The 16,285-nt window shown below is 43.2% G+C and overlaps 1 protein-coding gene across 1 annotated transcript in view; it reads left to right on the forward strand.

Annotated features, from left to right (window-relative positions):
• Window positions 1–12,968, forward strand: part of LOC121555024 (inactive phospholipase C-like protein 1) — a 105,823-nt gene extending 92,855 nt beyond the window's left edge. The window contains 5 exon segments of the mRNA XM_041868791.2: window positions 1,586–1,948; window positions 6,400–6,603; window positions 9,779–9,854; window positions 10,415–10,524; window positions 10,778–12,968. Coding sequence (XP_041724725.1) covers window positions 1,586–1,948; window positions 6,400–6,603; window positions 9,779–9,854; window positions 10,415–10,524; window positions 10,778–10,951 — 927 coding nt within the window. The 3' untranslated portion in view covers window positions 10,952–12,968.
• Window positions 12,969–16,285: the final 3,317 nt, after the last annotated feature.

Genomic DNA, 16,285 nt, shown 5'->3' on the forward strand with positions numbered 1-16,285 from the left:
CCCATCAGTTCTGTCTGTAGGGAGTCAACAAGTGGGCCGTACCATGTGGTGACTGGAGGGGGGGATCGTGTTCAGACACCACAGAAAGACTCAAGTATATAAACATACATATTGAAATGAAACCAATTTCAAAGAATACACTCATACACACATTAAAATACTTACCTATAGGTAAGATATACAAAACCTTGCAGAGAGCATATTCAACTGACAGTCTCTTAAAAAATATATAAACTATTGGAACCAAGACTTAAAAAGAACTGATGTTGGCAAAAGATAGAGGGAATGTTGGAGCATAATTTTACAGTTAACGAAAATGTACGCTTAATCCAGTATACATTAATGTATAGAATTTATTATACAAGAGACAAAATTCACAAATTCTACAGCACAACGGCAGAGTCATGTCTTAAGTGTAAAACTAACACTGACTCAATAATCCATGCCTTCTAGGAATGCTATAAAATCCAAAAGTTATGGGCAGAGCTAGAAAGTTGTCTGTCAGAAGTATTACATTGTAAACGTACTTTTAATCCGTCTGTCTGCATACAGTATTTAAAGACATGGCATATGGGGGTGTAGTGAGATACCCAATGGGCTGGAAGATTCTCTTCTCCTCGCTCATCTTGAAAAAACGTATACTAAATACGTGGAAATCAGTCATCATTAACACAATGGAAAAATCTAATTATTTATTATTGAAATAGCATGGGCGACCGGGAAAAACTAATTGGTACAATTTAAGGCCATGTGGCAAACAATAACGCAGGCACTAGGGATGGAGGTGTTTTAAAAATACACACACACACAGGGCTAGTTTTGGCCAGGTGTATGTTTAAACACAGCCAGTGGGTTGTGATGGATAGTCAGTCTACCTCCTCCTCTCTACCCTCTCTGGCCTTCTACCAAACACATTCATCACACTGGGAGCCCAGAAACCAATGGCGGACCAGTGTGTGTGTGTTTCTGTGTGTGTGTGTTTCTGTGTGTGTGTGTGTGTGTGTGTTTCTGTGTGTGTGTGTTTCTGTGTGTGTGTGTTTCTGTGTGTGTGTGTGTTTCTGTGTGTGTGTGTGTTTCTGTGTGTGTGTGTTTCTGTGGGTGTGTTTTATTGGATGTTTATGTGTCAGAATCATCTGCTCTTTGTGTCTCCTCTCATAATTAATATGTATACCCACACTAACACAGCCATAAGTCATCCTACTGCTAGTGTGTGTGTTTTAGTTCATATATTCCTCACCATGTGCATGGGGGTTTTATTCCAATGTATTTCATTTGTCTGATTAATACCGTTTGTACTGATGCCACCCAATGTTAATATATCATTATCTGTGTGTGTCTGTGTGTGTGTGTGGCTGTGCGCACGTGTGAGTGCATGTGCATGCCTGTCTGTGTGTGAAATTGAATGTGCAAATATACTGAATGTTGATGTGCTAATAATTGTATGTCATGGATAATATTATGTGGCCCGGGGTGAACATATGAATGAATGGAGCGACATCACCGTCCAACAGAATTGGGTAACATTCCTGTGAATTTGTCTGTTGCTGCACCTGCGCTCATGATTTGTTGCTGTCTGTCCTTCCAGGTGAACATGCCAGAGTTGGCGCTCCTCCGCTTCGTGGTATTGGACGATGACTACATCGGAGACGACTTCATTGGCCAGTACAGCGTGGCCTTCGAGTGCCTTCAGCCGGGCTACCGTAACGTGCCCCTGCTGGGTCTGGCGGGAGACCCCTTGCCCCACGCCAGCCTATTTGTCCATGTAGCTGTGACCAACCGGCGAGGGGGGGGCAAGGCCCAGAGGAGGGGTCTGTCTGTGCGGAGAGGGGTGCGGCGGGGGCGAGAGTACGTGACCCTACGGAACACGGGTATTAAAGCTCTGGATGATACGTTCCGCCCTGCTAGCACCCCTCTCAGGGAGGCCACGGATCTGCGGGAGGATGCACAGGTGAGAGGGGTCAGAGGTTAATGAGATTTCTCACACACTTGCTGTGTTGCGAAGAAGTCCCTCTTCTCCATGTAGTATGGACTTGCTCACTTCCCCTCATGGATTTACAATAATGTGATTGGTGTAATCATGGGGCTACAGGGAGTTTGATTGGTGTAATCATGGGGCTAGAGGGAGTTTCCACGATAAATCTGTCCCTTGTCTGTTCCTTTTTAACAATGGAAATCTAATTAGCATAATACAAAAAAATCCCCCCAAAATCTGTCAGTTTCAGCTAGAGATATTAGTTTATTGCATGGGCTGCGTCTCAATCCACTGCATCCGCAGATGTTGCCCATCCGCATCTGTGGTGAATGGTGGCAGAACTAGAGTGGTGTTCGTCAGACCATGAGATATCCCGAATATCTGTCTTCTCACAAAAACGTCTGTCCGATTATGACCCCTCTAACTCATACGAACACGATGGTGTCCTCAGTTTTGCTCTACGACCCCCACAAGCGTCATGGGACTCATCTGAAGTCGGTACATCTGATCTGTCAACTTCTGTCTGTAGCGCCTGAACAGTTTGGGCTACACACTAATATGACCCCTCTATGGAAAGGCGAGTCTCTCACAAACACATACGTCAGTTGTTTTGCTCTAGGACGCCCACAAGCCTCAAGACTAGTCTGAAGGTAGCCGGGTACCAATTTTTAAAAAATGAATGGAAGTATATATGGAGATAGTTTAGTGCCTAAAATAAGGGGTTAAATACATCAACAAACAAAAATAGTTTCCTGGTCTTTCTTATAAAACTCTCAGATATAGGACAGACACTACAAAACCCTTCAGATTTTTGGGGGACTATCTGTTTATCCATGAATGAAGGAAGCAGTTATTCAATGCGTTTCTATGGGCCAAATTCATTGTTTCATCAAATTATTTTTTTATATATTTTTTTTATACCTTTAGAGTCTAAGCGGGGGGGGACCCCTTAAGGCTTAATATAGATCACCAAATGCATTAAACATGTTATTAAAATTAACAAATACATTTGAATACATTTTCCTGCCCGAACAGATAAGGATTTGAAGACAGGCGCAGGAATACGTAATAGGGGTTTTATTTTCTCCACCCAACACAAGGTACATCATGAACTACGACGGGGACGAAGCAAAAGAAAACACATATATATATACACAGTGGGGAAAAAAAGTATTTAGTCAGCCACCAATTGTGCAAGTTCTCCCACTTAAAAAGATGAGAGAGGCCTGTAATTTTCATCATAGGTACACGTCAACTATGACAGACAAAATGAGATTTTTTTTCTCCAGAAAATCACATTGTAGGATTTTTAATGACAGCCCCAAAACATCACTGCTCTAGAGGAGATCTGCATGGAGGAATGGGCCAAAATACCAGCAACAGTGTGTGAAAACCTTGTGAAGACTTACAGAAAACATTTTACCTGTGTCATTGCCAACAAAGGGTATATAACAAATTATTGAGAAACTTTTGTTATTGACCAAATACTTATTTTCCACCATAATTTGCAAATAAATTCATTAAAAATCCTACAATGTGATTTTCTGGAGAAAAAAAAATCTCAATTTGTCTGTCATAGTTGACGTGTACCTATGATGAAAATTAGAGGCCTCTCTCATCTTTTTAAGTGGGAGAACTTGCACAATTGGTGGCTGACTAAATACTTTTTTTCCCCACTGTATGTATATATATATATATATATATATATATATATATATATATATATAACACAGGGATGTAACCCAAACAAAAGAGCACAATTTCTAAACAATACACAGGACGAGACCCGTAATACCAAGAGCACAGTACACAATACTCACGAGACAAACAGACATAGGACAATAATCAACAAGGACAATGGGGAACAGAGGCCACATATATACACATACTAATCAGGGGGAATGGGAACCAGGTGTGCGTAATGAGACAAGACAGTCCGGCGTTGTTGGTAATGAACCAGATCAGTGACGCCTAGAAAGCCGGTGATGTAGACCTCCGGAACTGGTGAATGGAATGAGCAGCAGTACCGGGGGGATCCGTGACAGTTGTGTTCTATTTCGTCAGTGTTGAACTAGGGCCTGTAAAGCAGGAGTCTTGGAGGAGTGAGATTTGGGCTAGAATAGATTGCATGACTGTGCTGAAATCAGACACTACCTGTGAGTTCTCTGTTGGGTGACGTGAACATTGTGAGAGAGACCGAGAAGGAGAGGAAGTAAGAGAGAGGGGAGTGAGAGCGAAAGAGGGGGAGGGAGGGAGGGAGGGAGAGAGTGAAAGAAAGAGAGAACCCCTTTTGGAACTTCTGAGTATAATGTTTACTGTTTATATTTATTGTTTATTTCACTTTTGTTTACTATCTACATCACTTGCTTTGGCAATGTTAACATACGTTTCTAATGCCAATAAAGCCATTGAATTGAATTGAATTGAAATTGAATTGAGAGAGAGAGAGAGAGAGAGAGAGAGAGAGAGAGAGAGAGAGAGAGAGAGAGAGAGAGAGAGAGAGAGAGAGAGAGAGAGAGAGAGAGAGAGAGAGAGAGAGAGAGAGAGAGAGAGAGAGAGAGAGAGAGAGAGAGAGAGAGAGAGAGAGAGAGAGAGAGAGAGAGGAGGAGTATACAGTAGTCTATAAATACCAGAGAAGATAAGCCATAGATCTGGTCAGAGCACGGACCTGCTTATCTCTATTATACACAATCACTCTGCCACACACACAGGCTCGTACACTACGGCTGCACCATATGGCCAAAACAGTTATTTGGAATTTTTGCTCCAAATATTGAGATTGCGATTTAGATCAAAACACTTGGGTGAACTGTTGGAATCGAGAAATAACATGATTTATATTAAGAGGCAAAGTGGAAAGCAGCATCGTTCTTGATTGGAACAATGTATTGACTGCATTTGACCGAACAGAACATCATGCAAACTTATAGTGAATTTAACAGCTAGGAGGAGGAACTGCGCTGCTTGAGTGACAGGGGGCGGGCCTTTGTGTGTGGGAAGCAGCCACAAGAGGAGGGAAAGACTAAATGCGGAGTAAACTATAAAAAACGATGTTACACGCGGCTGAGTGACGTTTTAAAATATTGCATGCTTCTGCAATATGGATATTACATATGTCAATATTGTGATTTCGATGTGAATTCGATTCATTGTGCAGCACTAACGCACGCACACACAGTTGAACACACATGCCCACATACTTCAATCTGTCCTCTCTCTGTCTCTGTCTTTCTCTCTCTCTCTCTCTCTCTGTCTCTGTCTTTCTCTCTATCTACCTCTCTCTCTCTCTCTCTCTCTCTCTCTCTCTCTCTCTCTCTCTCTCTCTCTCTCTCTCTCTCTCTCTCTCTCTCTGTCTCTGTCTTTCTCTCTCTCTCTCTGTCTCTCTCTCTCTCTCTCTCTCTCTCTCTGTCTCTGTCTTTCTCTCTCTCTCTCTGTCTCTCTCTCTCTCTCTCTCTCTCTCTCTCTCTCTCTCTCTCTCTCTCTCTCTCTGTCTCTGTCTTTCTCTCTCTCTCTCTCTCTCTCTCTCTCTCTGCTCTCTCTCTCTCTCTCTCTCTCTCTCTCTCTCTCTCTCTCTCTCTCTCTCTCTCTCTCTCTCTCTCTCTCTCTCTCTCTCTCAATTCAATTTCAATTTAAGGGCTTTATTGGCATCTCTCTCTCTCGCTCTCCTTCTCCCACATCACTCTCTGTCTTTCTCTATCTCTCTCTCTCTCTGTCTGTCTGTCTCTGTCTTTCTCTATCTCTCTCTCTCTCTCTGTCTCTGTCTTTCTCTGCCTTTCTCTCTCTCTGTCTGTCTGTCTCTGTCTTTCTCTCTCTCTCTCTCTCTCTCTCTCTCTCTCTCTCTCTCTCTCTCTCTCTCTCTCTCTCTCTCTCTCTCTCTCTCTCTCTCTCTCTCTCTCTCTCTCTCTCTCTCTCTGCCATGTGTCCAGCTGTATTCTCATTTGCCACGGTCTGTTATTATTCATAATTTGTCCCCCCCCCGCCCACACACACACACACACACAAACACACAGCCCCCCCCCCCTCCCCCATCATGACCAACCCACTCTGATCTCAGGTGGGCTGTGAGTGCTGGTCCAGTTGTTTTGGCAGTGTGTCTGATCTCCCAGTGTTTTGGCAGTGTGTCTGATCTCCCAGTGTTTTGGCAGTGTGTCTGATCTCCCAGTGTTTTGGCAGTGTGTCTGATCTCCCAGTGGAGAGCTCTGAGCGAGCCCAGTATGCTCCCTTCCAAACCCATTAGCTAGTACAGTAGATGTTTAGCATGGATGCTTTCATGTCTACTCTCCTCAGTGACCCTAGCCTAGGGTTTAGGGTTTCAGTTCAGGTATTAACACCTGACCCTTATATACCTATAATACCCTGCATCTGGCTGTGTGATTTGATGTCATCCCCCCCCCCTCCTCCCTCCCTCTCTCTCTCTCTCCATCCAGAGTGCCAGTATGACTTTCAAGGAGCAGTGTGGGCTCCCCCCAGTGGCCAAGCTGAAGCAGTGTATCCAGAGCCTGGCCACGCGGCTTCAGACCCCAGAGGGCCCCCCGGGGGCCAGCATGACCCTGAAGGACGGCTACCCCCACTTGGAGGCCCTAGGCAGCATCACTGACACCACGCGCAAACTACTGAGCCACTATGATATGGTAGGGAACGCATAGAGAGGGAGAGGGAGGGAGAGGGTTCTACAGAAATAGCTCTCCCTCTTTATTCCTCTACCTTTTTCTCAGTCCTCTCTCTGTCTCTCAGTCCTCTCTCTGTCTATCAGTCCTCTCTCCTCTGTCCTCTTTCCCTCTCTCTGTCTCTGTCCTCCCTCTCCTGCTATCTCTCAGTCCTGTCTCTCCCTCTCTCTGTCTGTCTGTCTTCTCTCTCTCTCAGACCTCTCTCCCTCTCTCTCTCTCTGTCATCTCTCCCTCTCTCTCAACCCTCTCTCTTCTCTCTCTCTTCTCTCTCTCTCTCTCTTTCTCTCTCTGCTCCCTCTCTCTCTCTGCTCCCTCTCTCTCCCTCTCTCTCTCTCTCTACCATATCATAGTGCTCTCAGTGTAATGAATGTTAGTTGTCTGTCAGTCTCTCTCTCTGTAAAAAGAAAACATGGCATTTAGCAGATACTTTTATACAAAGCAACTTACAGTCATGCATTAAGAGTACCGTAAGCTCACGCCACAGCTAACTTGAAATGTTGCCGAGGGTGCTATCTAATTTTGGATAGCTCAAACAGTTGGTACGTTGTCAAGGAGTGCAGTCACGTGTGCTAGCAAGGCAGAGGTCCTGTGTTCAAGCCTCGGAGTGAGCCGAAGCGGTCCTCACTAAGCAAGCAGCGTGAAGTACATAACACATTAGGGCTGACCACTATTAGCCGACTGGTTGATTGTTTGGTCGTTAGGCTGTTGGTCGACCGAGATTGTTTTAATCGAGCAGTAACAAATATATATAGATAGAGAGATTTGCGGCCATCTCAGTGAACTAATCCATTGCGGAGGCCTAGACTAAAAGCCAATTTATGCTTGATCCGAAAATGTGGTCGGAGGCTCCATGCACTGTAAAAAGAAAAGGTTCCTGGAGTATCCTTTAGGGGTTCTTCAAATTGAAACTGTGGTGGAACCCCTATAAGTTATTCAAAGAACCCCTTTTAATGGAACCTTGAAGAACCATTTGAATAACCTTTTGGGGTTAATTTTTGAACTACCCCCCCCCCCATTATTATTAATAATACGCATAACAATAACACAATATTTTAGTTTTCAGTGTTTATTATGATTTTAGTGGTCAAGCAGAATAAAAAAAATCTAAATGAGGTAAACTCCCAGCAGAGCCCCAAGTCCAATCGATATATCCTCTGGCGTGTTTATGTTCATGTGTTGATGTTCTCCGTATCCATAGCCAGAATGATTTTGCAGTGCATGGTGATCAAACAGGTTTCCTGTTATATTCATCAGAGGTGGAGGGAGGGTGAAGTCTGTGAATCCCCCAAAAACGAATTATACAGATGATTAACAAAACATGCACATGACAGAATTCATACCTTGGTTTTTGTGGTAAATGTGAATGAAAAAAACTGTTTTATAATGGTTTTCATACACATACCTTGTCCATAATGTAGAGGCCTATGGGATATTCATTGAAAAGGTAAGGGAAGAGGATGGTAAATGTGATCTGCATAACATACCAATACCAATTGACACACCTTTGTATGCCTCCTCGTTTGTAAACCTGCAGACACAGACACAAAAGTGAGCTGTTCAGTCATCTGCAACCAATACAGCTAGCCTTCAACATATTCTTATAGCATACATATTCTTACCTCTTTGTTGATTGATATCCATTGAATTGTATCCATTTTCTGTTTTAGAAAGATTTGCACAAATATGAAAAGCTGGATGGTATCATCATAAAACAATATCAATTTAGATCATACAAGGGACAAACCTTACCTTAAATTGAGGAGATCTTTAAATTTTTCAGTTAAGTGGCTGCACCTGCTGCCCTTTCAAATCCAAGTGTTTCAGTTGGGCAGTTAGGCTCCTGCAAGAACCTCCACCAACTAAGGAGGTTCCTCGATGAACCCCATCCTCCTATGGGGTTCTTGGAAGAACCTTTTGGGGGACATTTTCAGTGCCAAGAACTGAGGATCTTAGAAGAACCCTTGTTGAACCCCTAATTTTTAGAGTGTATGGAGGGTGTGACGCAATTGCGGAGCCTCCCGAGGCATGCAGAGGCCAAATCCAGCTCCGTACTGCATCTCCATGCACCTCCCAAATGTAACATTGCGGAGGGCTCTGTATACAGTAGCTCCGCATTGACATGATTGGTTGACAGTAGGTGGGGGCGATACATCCTGTATAAACACAAACTCACTTCCTTGACAACTTCCTTCACAACAGTTTTGCACTGCGCAAGAAGTATGAATGTCCTGATTTTGGCCGAGGCCGTATCACCGTAAATGCTGCATGGCCAATGCATACGTCGATTGACCATGCGCCCAGATGCACAATGCACTTCTTTCTCCAGAATGCGCTCTCTCCCGCCAATTTGTGCACATTCATTGTTTCATAACTTCACTGTGTGAATTGTTTGCATTTGATTGTTATTGTATATCAATTCTCCGTTGCATATATTACCAGTAGTACATTTACCGTTATTTCCTATAATTTCTAATCTACAATGTTTGTTACTACTTAACTTTGTTATTTTCTTCACCTCAAACAGCAAGCAAACAAAGTCTGTTTTTGCAACCATTGAGAATTACAATAGTTCCTCAGTGTATTTGAAAAACTCTTTCCAGCTCTCTCTCTTTCGATAACCACTCAGCGTGAAAGGGGAAAATGTCATGGTCTGATAAAATAGGCCTACCTGACTACTTCTTATCACTGCTTGACTTGGACTGAAATAGGTTCCGGTACTCATTTTGGGTGCTGGTACTGTTTATATTTAGATGCAGGAGCTCCACAATACTTTTGAGCTAATATTATTTTTTGTTGTTGTATTTAACCCCTTTTTCTCCCCAATTTCGTGATATCCAATTGCGATCCAATTACGATCTTGTCTCATCGCTGCAACTCCCCAACGTGCTCTGGAGAGGCGAAGGTGGTATTATTTTAGTGGCAAAGCAGAAATGAGGTAAACTCCCAACAGAGCCCCAAGTCCAATCGATATATCCTCTGGCGTGTTGATGTTGATGTTATCCTTATCTATAGCCAGAATGATTTTGCAGTGCATGGTGATCGAAAAGGTTTCCTGTTATATTCATCAGAGGTGTAGGGAGGGTGAAGTCGGAATCCAATCCAGAGGCTCATCCAGTGTCTGTCTGTCTGTCCCTTCCAGATGATCTCAGCCCAGAAGCAGCTGATTGAGAACGCAGACGCTGTGCAGGAGAGGATTGCACAGGTTCAGAGAGAGGGTGAGAGGCGAGGAGAAGGAGGAGATCGATGGACAGATGGAGAAATAGAAAATGAATGTGTAACCAGCCACAGTAATAACAAACCCTGGATCCTGACTTCAGGAAGTCTAGCAATGTGATAATAATAACTTGTATCTATTAACTTAAGTGTTCTACTGAAGTGTGTTGAAGAGCTCCATCTTGTGTGTTTTATTGTGTACCTCTGTCAGAAGAGATATGCTGTATCAAGTGCATTGCCCAATATGGGAGAAAGTAAATAGCTGGTTTTGATTTACCATACTAATAAACATATACCTACCCCAGATGTCGGTCTAGAACATGAGCCTTAAAAGGAGAGAAACTACTCACAAAAGAGCTTGAGACAAAAGGATAGCAATGGAAAAAGTGAATGTGTTTTAATTCCCTGCTCAAGTGTGACATTTAAATTAGCTTAATTATATAATAACATGTTTCAACTTTAATGATATGGATTGTCTTTCTGTTACCTACCGCTAGCCTCAGCTCTCACTGACACGTAATTATGTATCTCTGTCTCATTCTCTGTCCCTGTTTCGTCTCAGGAATGGAGTTTCATGAGGCGCTGCCTAGGCTGGGAGAGAAGGAAGGTCTGAAGGGACGCAAGCAGAGCAAAGCCCTGGAGAGTTTCACCTGGAACATCACTGTACTCAAGGTACTCATGGAGGCACAATACAATAAACTTTGTCACCAAGAGGAAGATGTCTTGGACACAATTATGCTACTGTATATTATATAAACACCCACCCACTCTCTCTCTCTCTCTCTCTCTCTCTCTCTCTCTCTCTCTCTCTCTCTCTCTCTCTCTCTCTCTCTCTCTCTCTGTCTCTGTCTCTGTCTCTGTCTCTCGCTCTCTACCCCGCTCTCTCTCCCTATCTCTCTCCCTCCCTCCATCTCTCCCTCTACAGGGTCAGTGTGATCTCCTGCATGGTGCCAAGGCAGACTCTCTGGATGCTCTGAGACAGTTGGCCCTGGCCTGTGAAGCCTGTGGCTTCACCTCTACCACCTCCTCCGGTCCCTCGGACCCCCTCTACACCCCTCACGGCAGGAGGGGCAGCACCCATGGCAATGGACGAATCTGACACACCCAACCTACCAGCGAGAGGGAGGGGGGAGAGAGGGATCGAGTGGAAGAGATGGTGACACCCGCCCAAATCCCAACCCACCAGAGAAAGGGAGGGAGGGGGTGGGCACAGAGAGAGAGATTGAGAAAGATATGACATTTGGAATGGTCTAGAATAGAGCCCAGAGCCTATCCCTTTATCCAGAATAAGACTACTGAAGAATTGTTGCAGTAATTTGACACTTACTTTGTGTTCATCAGTCCTGAGGCTTTTTAACAAAACATGAATGTTCTTACGTTATGTAAAAAACACGTGTGCTTATTTAACTATGTGCACTTGAACATAATATAACTTTCTCAATTTATTTCTGACGGAAAAAGATGGACTAAATGAAAACGTTTTCTCAATGGGGTTTTTCTCCCTAAAAAGGGAATTGTGATTGTGAACACAAAACATTGTTCTGCGGAGAGAAGCTTTTGCTGTGAGGATGAGTGGAAGAGTGATGGTGACTTTTATGTTTAAGTTCTTCTCTCTGTGGACCCTGTATGCTGAACCTAATGTTTGGATTTTGGTCAACTCACCAGTTCTGAGCGCAGTGGTTTCAAGAAACTGTTTTAAGTTCTTCCTAACATTTCAAGCCCAGAGAGTCTATGGAGGAGTCAATTACATTTTCCCAGTGATTCACAACAACAAGCACATGTTCTACTCTGTTAGCCGGGGCTGTCTGCCCTCCTGAAGACTCTCCACCCACATGCATCCACCTAATTTATCCCTCAGAGGAACTGATGTAACGCTGTTGATGAGAGCCCGTCTCGCCGTGGATACAACAGGTGGGCTGTCAGTCAGGGATGGAGTGACAGGTGACCCCCCCCCACCCCGTCCCACCGACACACAGCTACTGTTACAGGAACACAAGACCCCTTCCACCCTCCCTCCGCGCTTTCCCTTCATGCATCCCTCTCTTCCTGCCGAGACCCTCAATGCGTGGAGCCAGTGTCTTGAATGTCTAGCCTCTTTGGCAGACCCCTCACCCCTCCTCACCCCCTCTCCTCGGCCCTGAGAGAACCCACCAGGTATTCTGTCCTTTTCAGTAATGCTAGAGGGGGACATGAGAAGATGAGAGGATGTGTTGGAAGTCCTACATAACATGGCTTAACGCAGCTTCAGACCACTAACTAATACCTGACACCATCTACCAGATGGCTAGGGGCTGACAGGGACTCAGTATCACGATAGTTGACAAAGACAACCTGAAAACAACCTGACATTTTACCAAGAGGACATGCTGAGTGTCATTAATTGATTGTGTTGAAAAGGCTTGGTTGATTGATAGATGTGTATTTCCCTACACAAGGACATTATTGGCATGGCTGTGTTGCTATGAGGGAATTATAGGGGGCCCTTTCTCTATGTGTTGACTGACAGAATGTTCTGGGTTTGTCCCAGCTTAAAAAACTCACTCAGCAACACTGATGTACTCTGACAAAGAACTACAAAAATGGCGCTACTAGGCGCTATTACTAACCTCGGTGTGTTTTTATGCTTGTCCACTTCTGATGGTGGAGTGTGGGACATTAAATGGGGTATTCATACCGATTGTCATTCTGGGGTTGGAGGTGACGTTGTACCGTCTCTACAGTGACGTTCAACACACACAGCAGTAATGTTGGAGGAATAAAAGAATGCTGCATAAGAAAGGCTATTACCTAAAGGAAAACTCATGCCCCTTATCATAGCACATGTACTAGGCCTAAAGACTGGGCCGCTGCATTAACCCCATATGTGCACTTTTGAACAAAACGACAGATGAGTCGTTCCTCGAAAAGAGTTCCTTTTGCATCTCTTTGATATTTTAAGTAGAAATTGTGCATCATAATGAATTTGAAAAGCCTGTTATATTAAATGAAGTGCCCTTTAATATAGACCACATTGAGAATTCAATATCTTTATAATGAATAAAGTGCTAAAGTGCCAAAATTCAGCATTTTGACATGTCCCTCCATGCATCCTCAGTCACTTCTAGGAAGATTTTAACCCACTTAACCCCAACATTTCTCCCAAGTTTTCACCATCATTGTGAAGTCCTAGTTATTTTGTTGCTTTGACAAAGTCAATTCTGAAGATTATTATTTATTTTGTGTGGTTAGTGATTAATTTACACCTGTCCCTCATTTAAAGGTCAACCCTATTACGTGAACTGAACTCTCTTTTTAATATGGTGAAACTATTTCTTAAAAAAAAAAAGTTCAAAAGAAACATTGAACATATAGTGGTTAAATCATAGTGTAAGAGCAGGTGGGCTGGTTCTACTCTTTTTGACCATTTTCTGGTGTTTTGTGGTGGAAAACTGAGCGGGTCGAGCATAACGCGTCAACCCTTTTATCCATAGATAGACAAGCTAGAAATGTTTTAACAATTTAAAGCTTGCATTCACTTGCCCCTCACAATAATCTTCCATTCCCCCTGTCGCAAGGGGATTTATGACTGATTTAAGATGAAATCGTCAACCCTGTTACGGTCAACCCTGTTACTTTATTTGGCACTTAATAGGCACTTACTATAGTAATGTTTGTATTTAAAACCTCTTGAGATGGAACGACCCAGATACAGAATACTAAAATGGCGTGTCTAGCCTAATCTGCTCGACTGGTGTGTTGATGTTTTTTGCTGTATAGAGACTCTACAAATCTTAAATAAAACCTCTGATCTAACAGCACTCTGGTCCAACACCATAGTTCTTTACTTTACTATACTATAGTAACTCTCTGTAAACCTTAAAGGCCATCTTGCAAGTTCAATTTGGTAAAATTTTTCTAATAAATATAGAATAGTCCCCCCTCTATGGTGTGACTTATGCCGCGTTCAAAACAACTAGTGCATTCAAGACAACTGGAAATTCTGGAGAAAAAAAACTAGCTTCATCCAACTCGGAAATCCAAGTCGGACACTCTGGCATCTTTCTAGAGTGCCGACTTTCCGACCTGAAGATCACTAACGTCATGATTTGACCTCGTTTTTTATTTCAGAGTTTCCAGTTGTCTTGATGGCCCCATTATACCGTCCTTATAGTGATGTGTGTGTGTGTAGGCTACGGCTGCATCCCAAATGGCACTCTGGTCCCTACATAGTGTATTACTTTAGTAGTGCACTATATAGGACATAGGGTGCCATTGGGATAGATCTTATGTCTGTCTGTGTCTGCTATCTCCTCTGACCGAGCATTCAATCAAATGTTTGTTTTGTCCCGTCGGTGTACACTCTTGTCACTGTACGTTGTCTTTGTAAAAACAAATATAGAAGAGGATTTATTGAAGGTGATGACGAGTGTTTTAAAACCAAAAAATATTATATTAAATGGCCCTAGCTTTTATTTTGAAAAGCTAGTTTGTTTTCTATCTGATTAACCAATGTAACAGTTGTACCCTGACTAAATAAAACAATATTTTACTGACCATTAAATCGCCTCGTCTCCTTTCTTGTCTTCCATATAATCACTATGGAAACGTCACATTGGTTCTCTCTAAAACATAAGCCTTTCTCTTAGAAAAGAAGGATGCATTTTGAAGGTAATGGATCTGAGCCTCGGTTTTGATGGCCAGTAGTAGTTGGGACTAATAGAGGTGTAGTTTGCCAGAACAGCCAGTAAGTGGAGGTGTTTATTAAGAGAACATGGAATAATCCCTAGTAGGCTACTGCACTGAGCGTTTTCCTCAGGGTCACTGCGCTCTCGCATACTTTGGAAGTCCCTAACCTTAACCCCTACCCTAACCTTAACCATAACCCTTACCCTAACCTTAACCCTCACCTTAACCATTTTAAATGTCTACTTCAATGGGGTAGGGAATGAAAACAACACTCTCCCACTCTGACTATCTCTATCGCTCTCCCCTCTCCCTCTCTCTTGGTCCTGTACACTGGGCGATGTCTCAGGCCTCAGGGGGTTGTGTGCAGCAGATGGGAGGTGATGGAACTCTGTGGTAGTGGAGGAGGAGACATGACAGGCCTGTCAGCTCCTAATGCAGGGGGAACATCTGGCTGCCACTCGCCCCATCACCACCCTTACACACACACCTTCACTACCATCCCCACAGGGTCCCCAGCAGGGCCCTTTAGCCTGGGGCCACTAGGGGCCCCACAGGGGGCTACACAGGGCCATGGTGGGGCTGGGGCCTCATAGACACACAGCACAGGAGAGAAGATGGGTAGAGTTTATTTTTAAAGACGCTGCCTTATATTTTAAAGTGAAGGAATAGTGAAGCATAACATGTTGAATTATTCCACAGCTTTGAGGTGTTCACTCCTGAGTCGGTCTATGTGCTAATAGTCTATCCTATATGATGAGGTTGTGAAATAGGAAATGACAGAATCTGAATGTTGGTGCAAGGACCTACTGAATAACTGTAGGCTGTCTTGAAGCATTCCCACTGGGCACACCACGTCATTTCAACATGGACATTTGGGTAATACTTGGTTGAGACGTTGATCATTGAGATTTTGACCTTAATTCACCCACTCGAAAAGGACAGCAATACGTTTGTTGAATTCCCAATGTGTTATAACTATGCTTTCAACCATCTAAAAGCACAACAAAGTTCAAATGGCAACACAATGTCCGATATGTTTTATTTATACAACAACTTAATGTGTTATCACTGTGCTTCATCTAATAGCACAACCAAAGGAACTGGATTGCAGTTGAGATTACATTAAAAGTACATAGTGCAAGTCATCAATGCTGTTAGAGATTATGCACAGATTATTATAACAATTGTGAAGATTTCCACAGACCTGGGACCTTTGCATGCTATCTTGAACATGCACACTTTCTATGATTACATAAGAAGACACTTATAGTAACAGTAACCTCAATGTGACCATGGATGTGTTACTCATTTTAAGGTTGAATAAATACTGTTATATTAGTTTGTATGATAGCCTTATCTTTTGGCTATTTACTGTATTACAAAAGTAATATTGAATTGTGTTTGGGTGACAACACAACCAAAACATCATTTAAAAGAGATGTATCTAATGCTTGGATAGTTTCATCAGAGCCACTGGCTGAATCCTATTCTTTGAAGGTAGACTCAGCGATATGACGTAGATGCAGAAAGTAAACAGCATAGTGGGTCAATTTCTGCAACAACTAAGAGCGTTAAAGCGCAAGGCTTTTTGTGCCCTGGCTACCACACTGTGAACAGCGTGAAGCGAAACTGTGCACATGCGCAGATACTGTGTGTGAGTGCAAGAGTGAAGTGTTGCATTCAGACCCCTTGACTTTTTCCACATTTTGTTACGATACAGCCTTATTCTAACATTTCCTCAGAAATCTACACACAATACCCCATAATG

The sequence above is a fragment of the Coregonus clupeaformis genome, chromosome 40 (assembly GCF_020615455.1).
Source record: "Coregonus clupeaformis isolate EN_2021a chromosome 40, ASM2061545v1, whole genome shotgun sequence".
NCBI classification, from domain to species: Eukaryota; Metazoa; Chordata; class Actinopteri; order Salmoniformes; family Salmonidae; genus Coregonus; species Coregonus clupeaformis.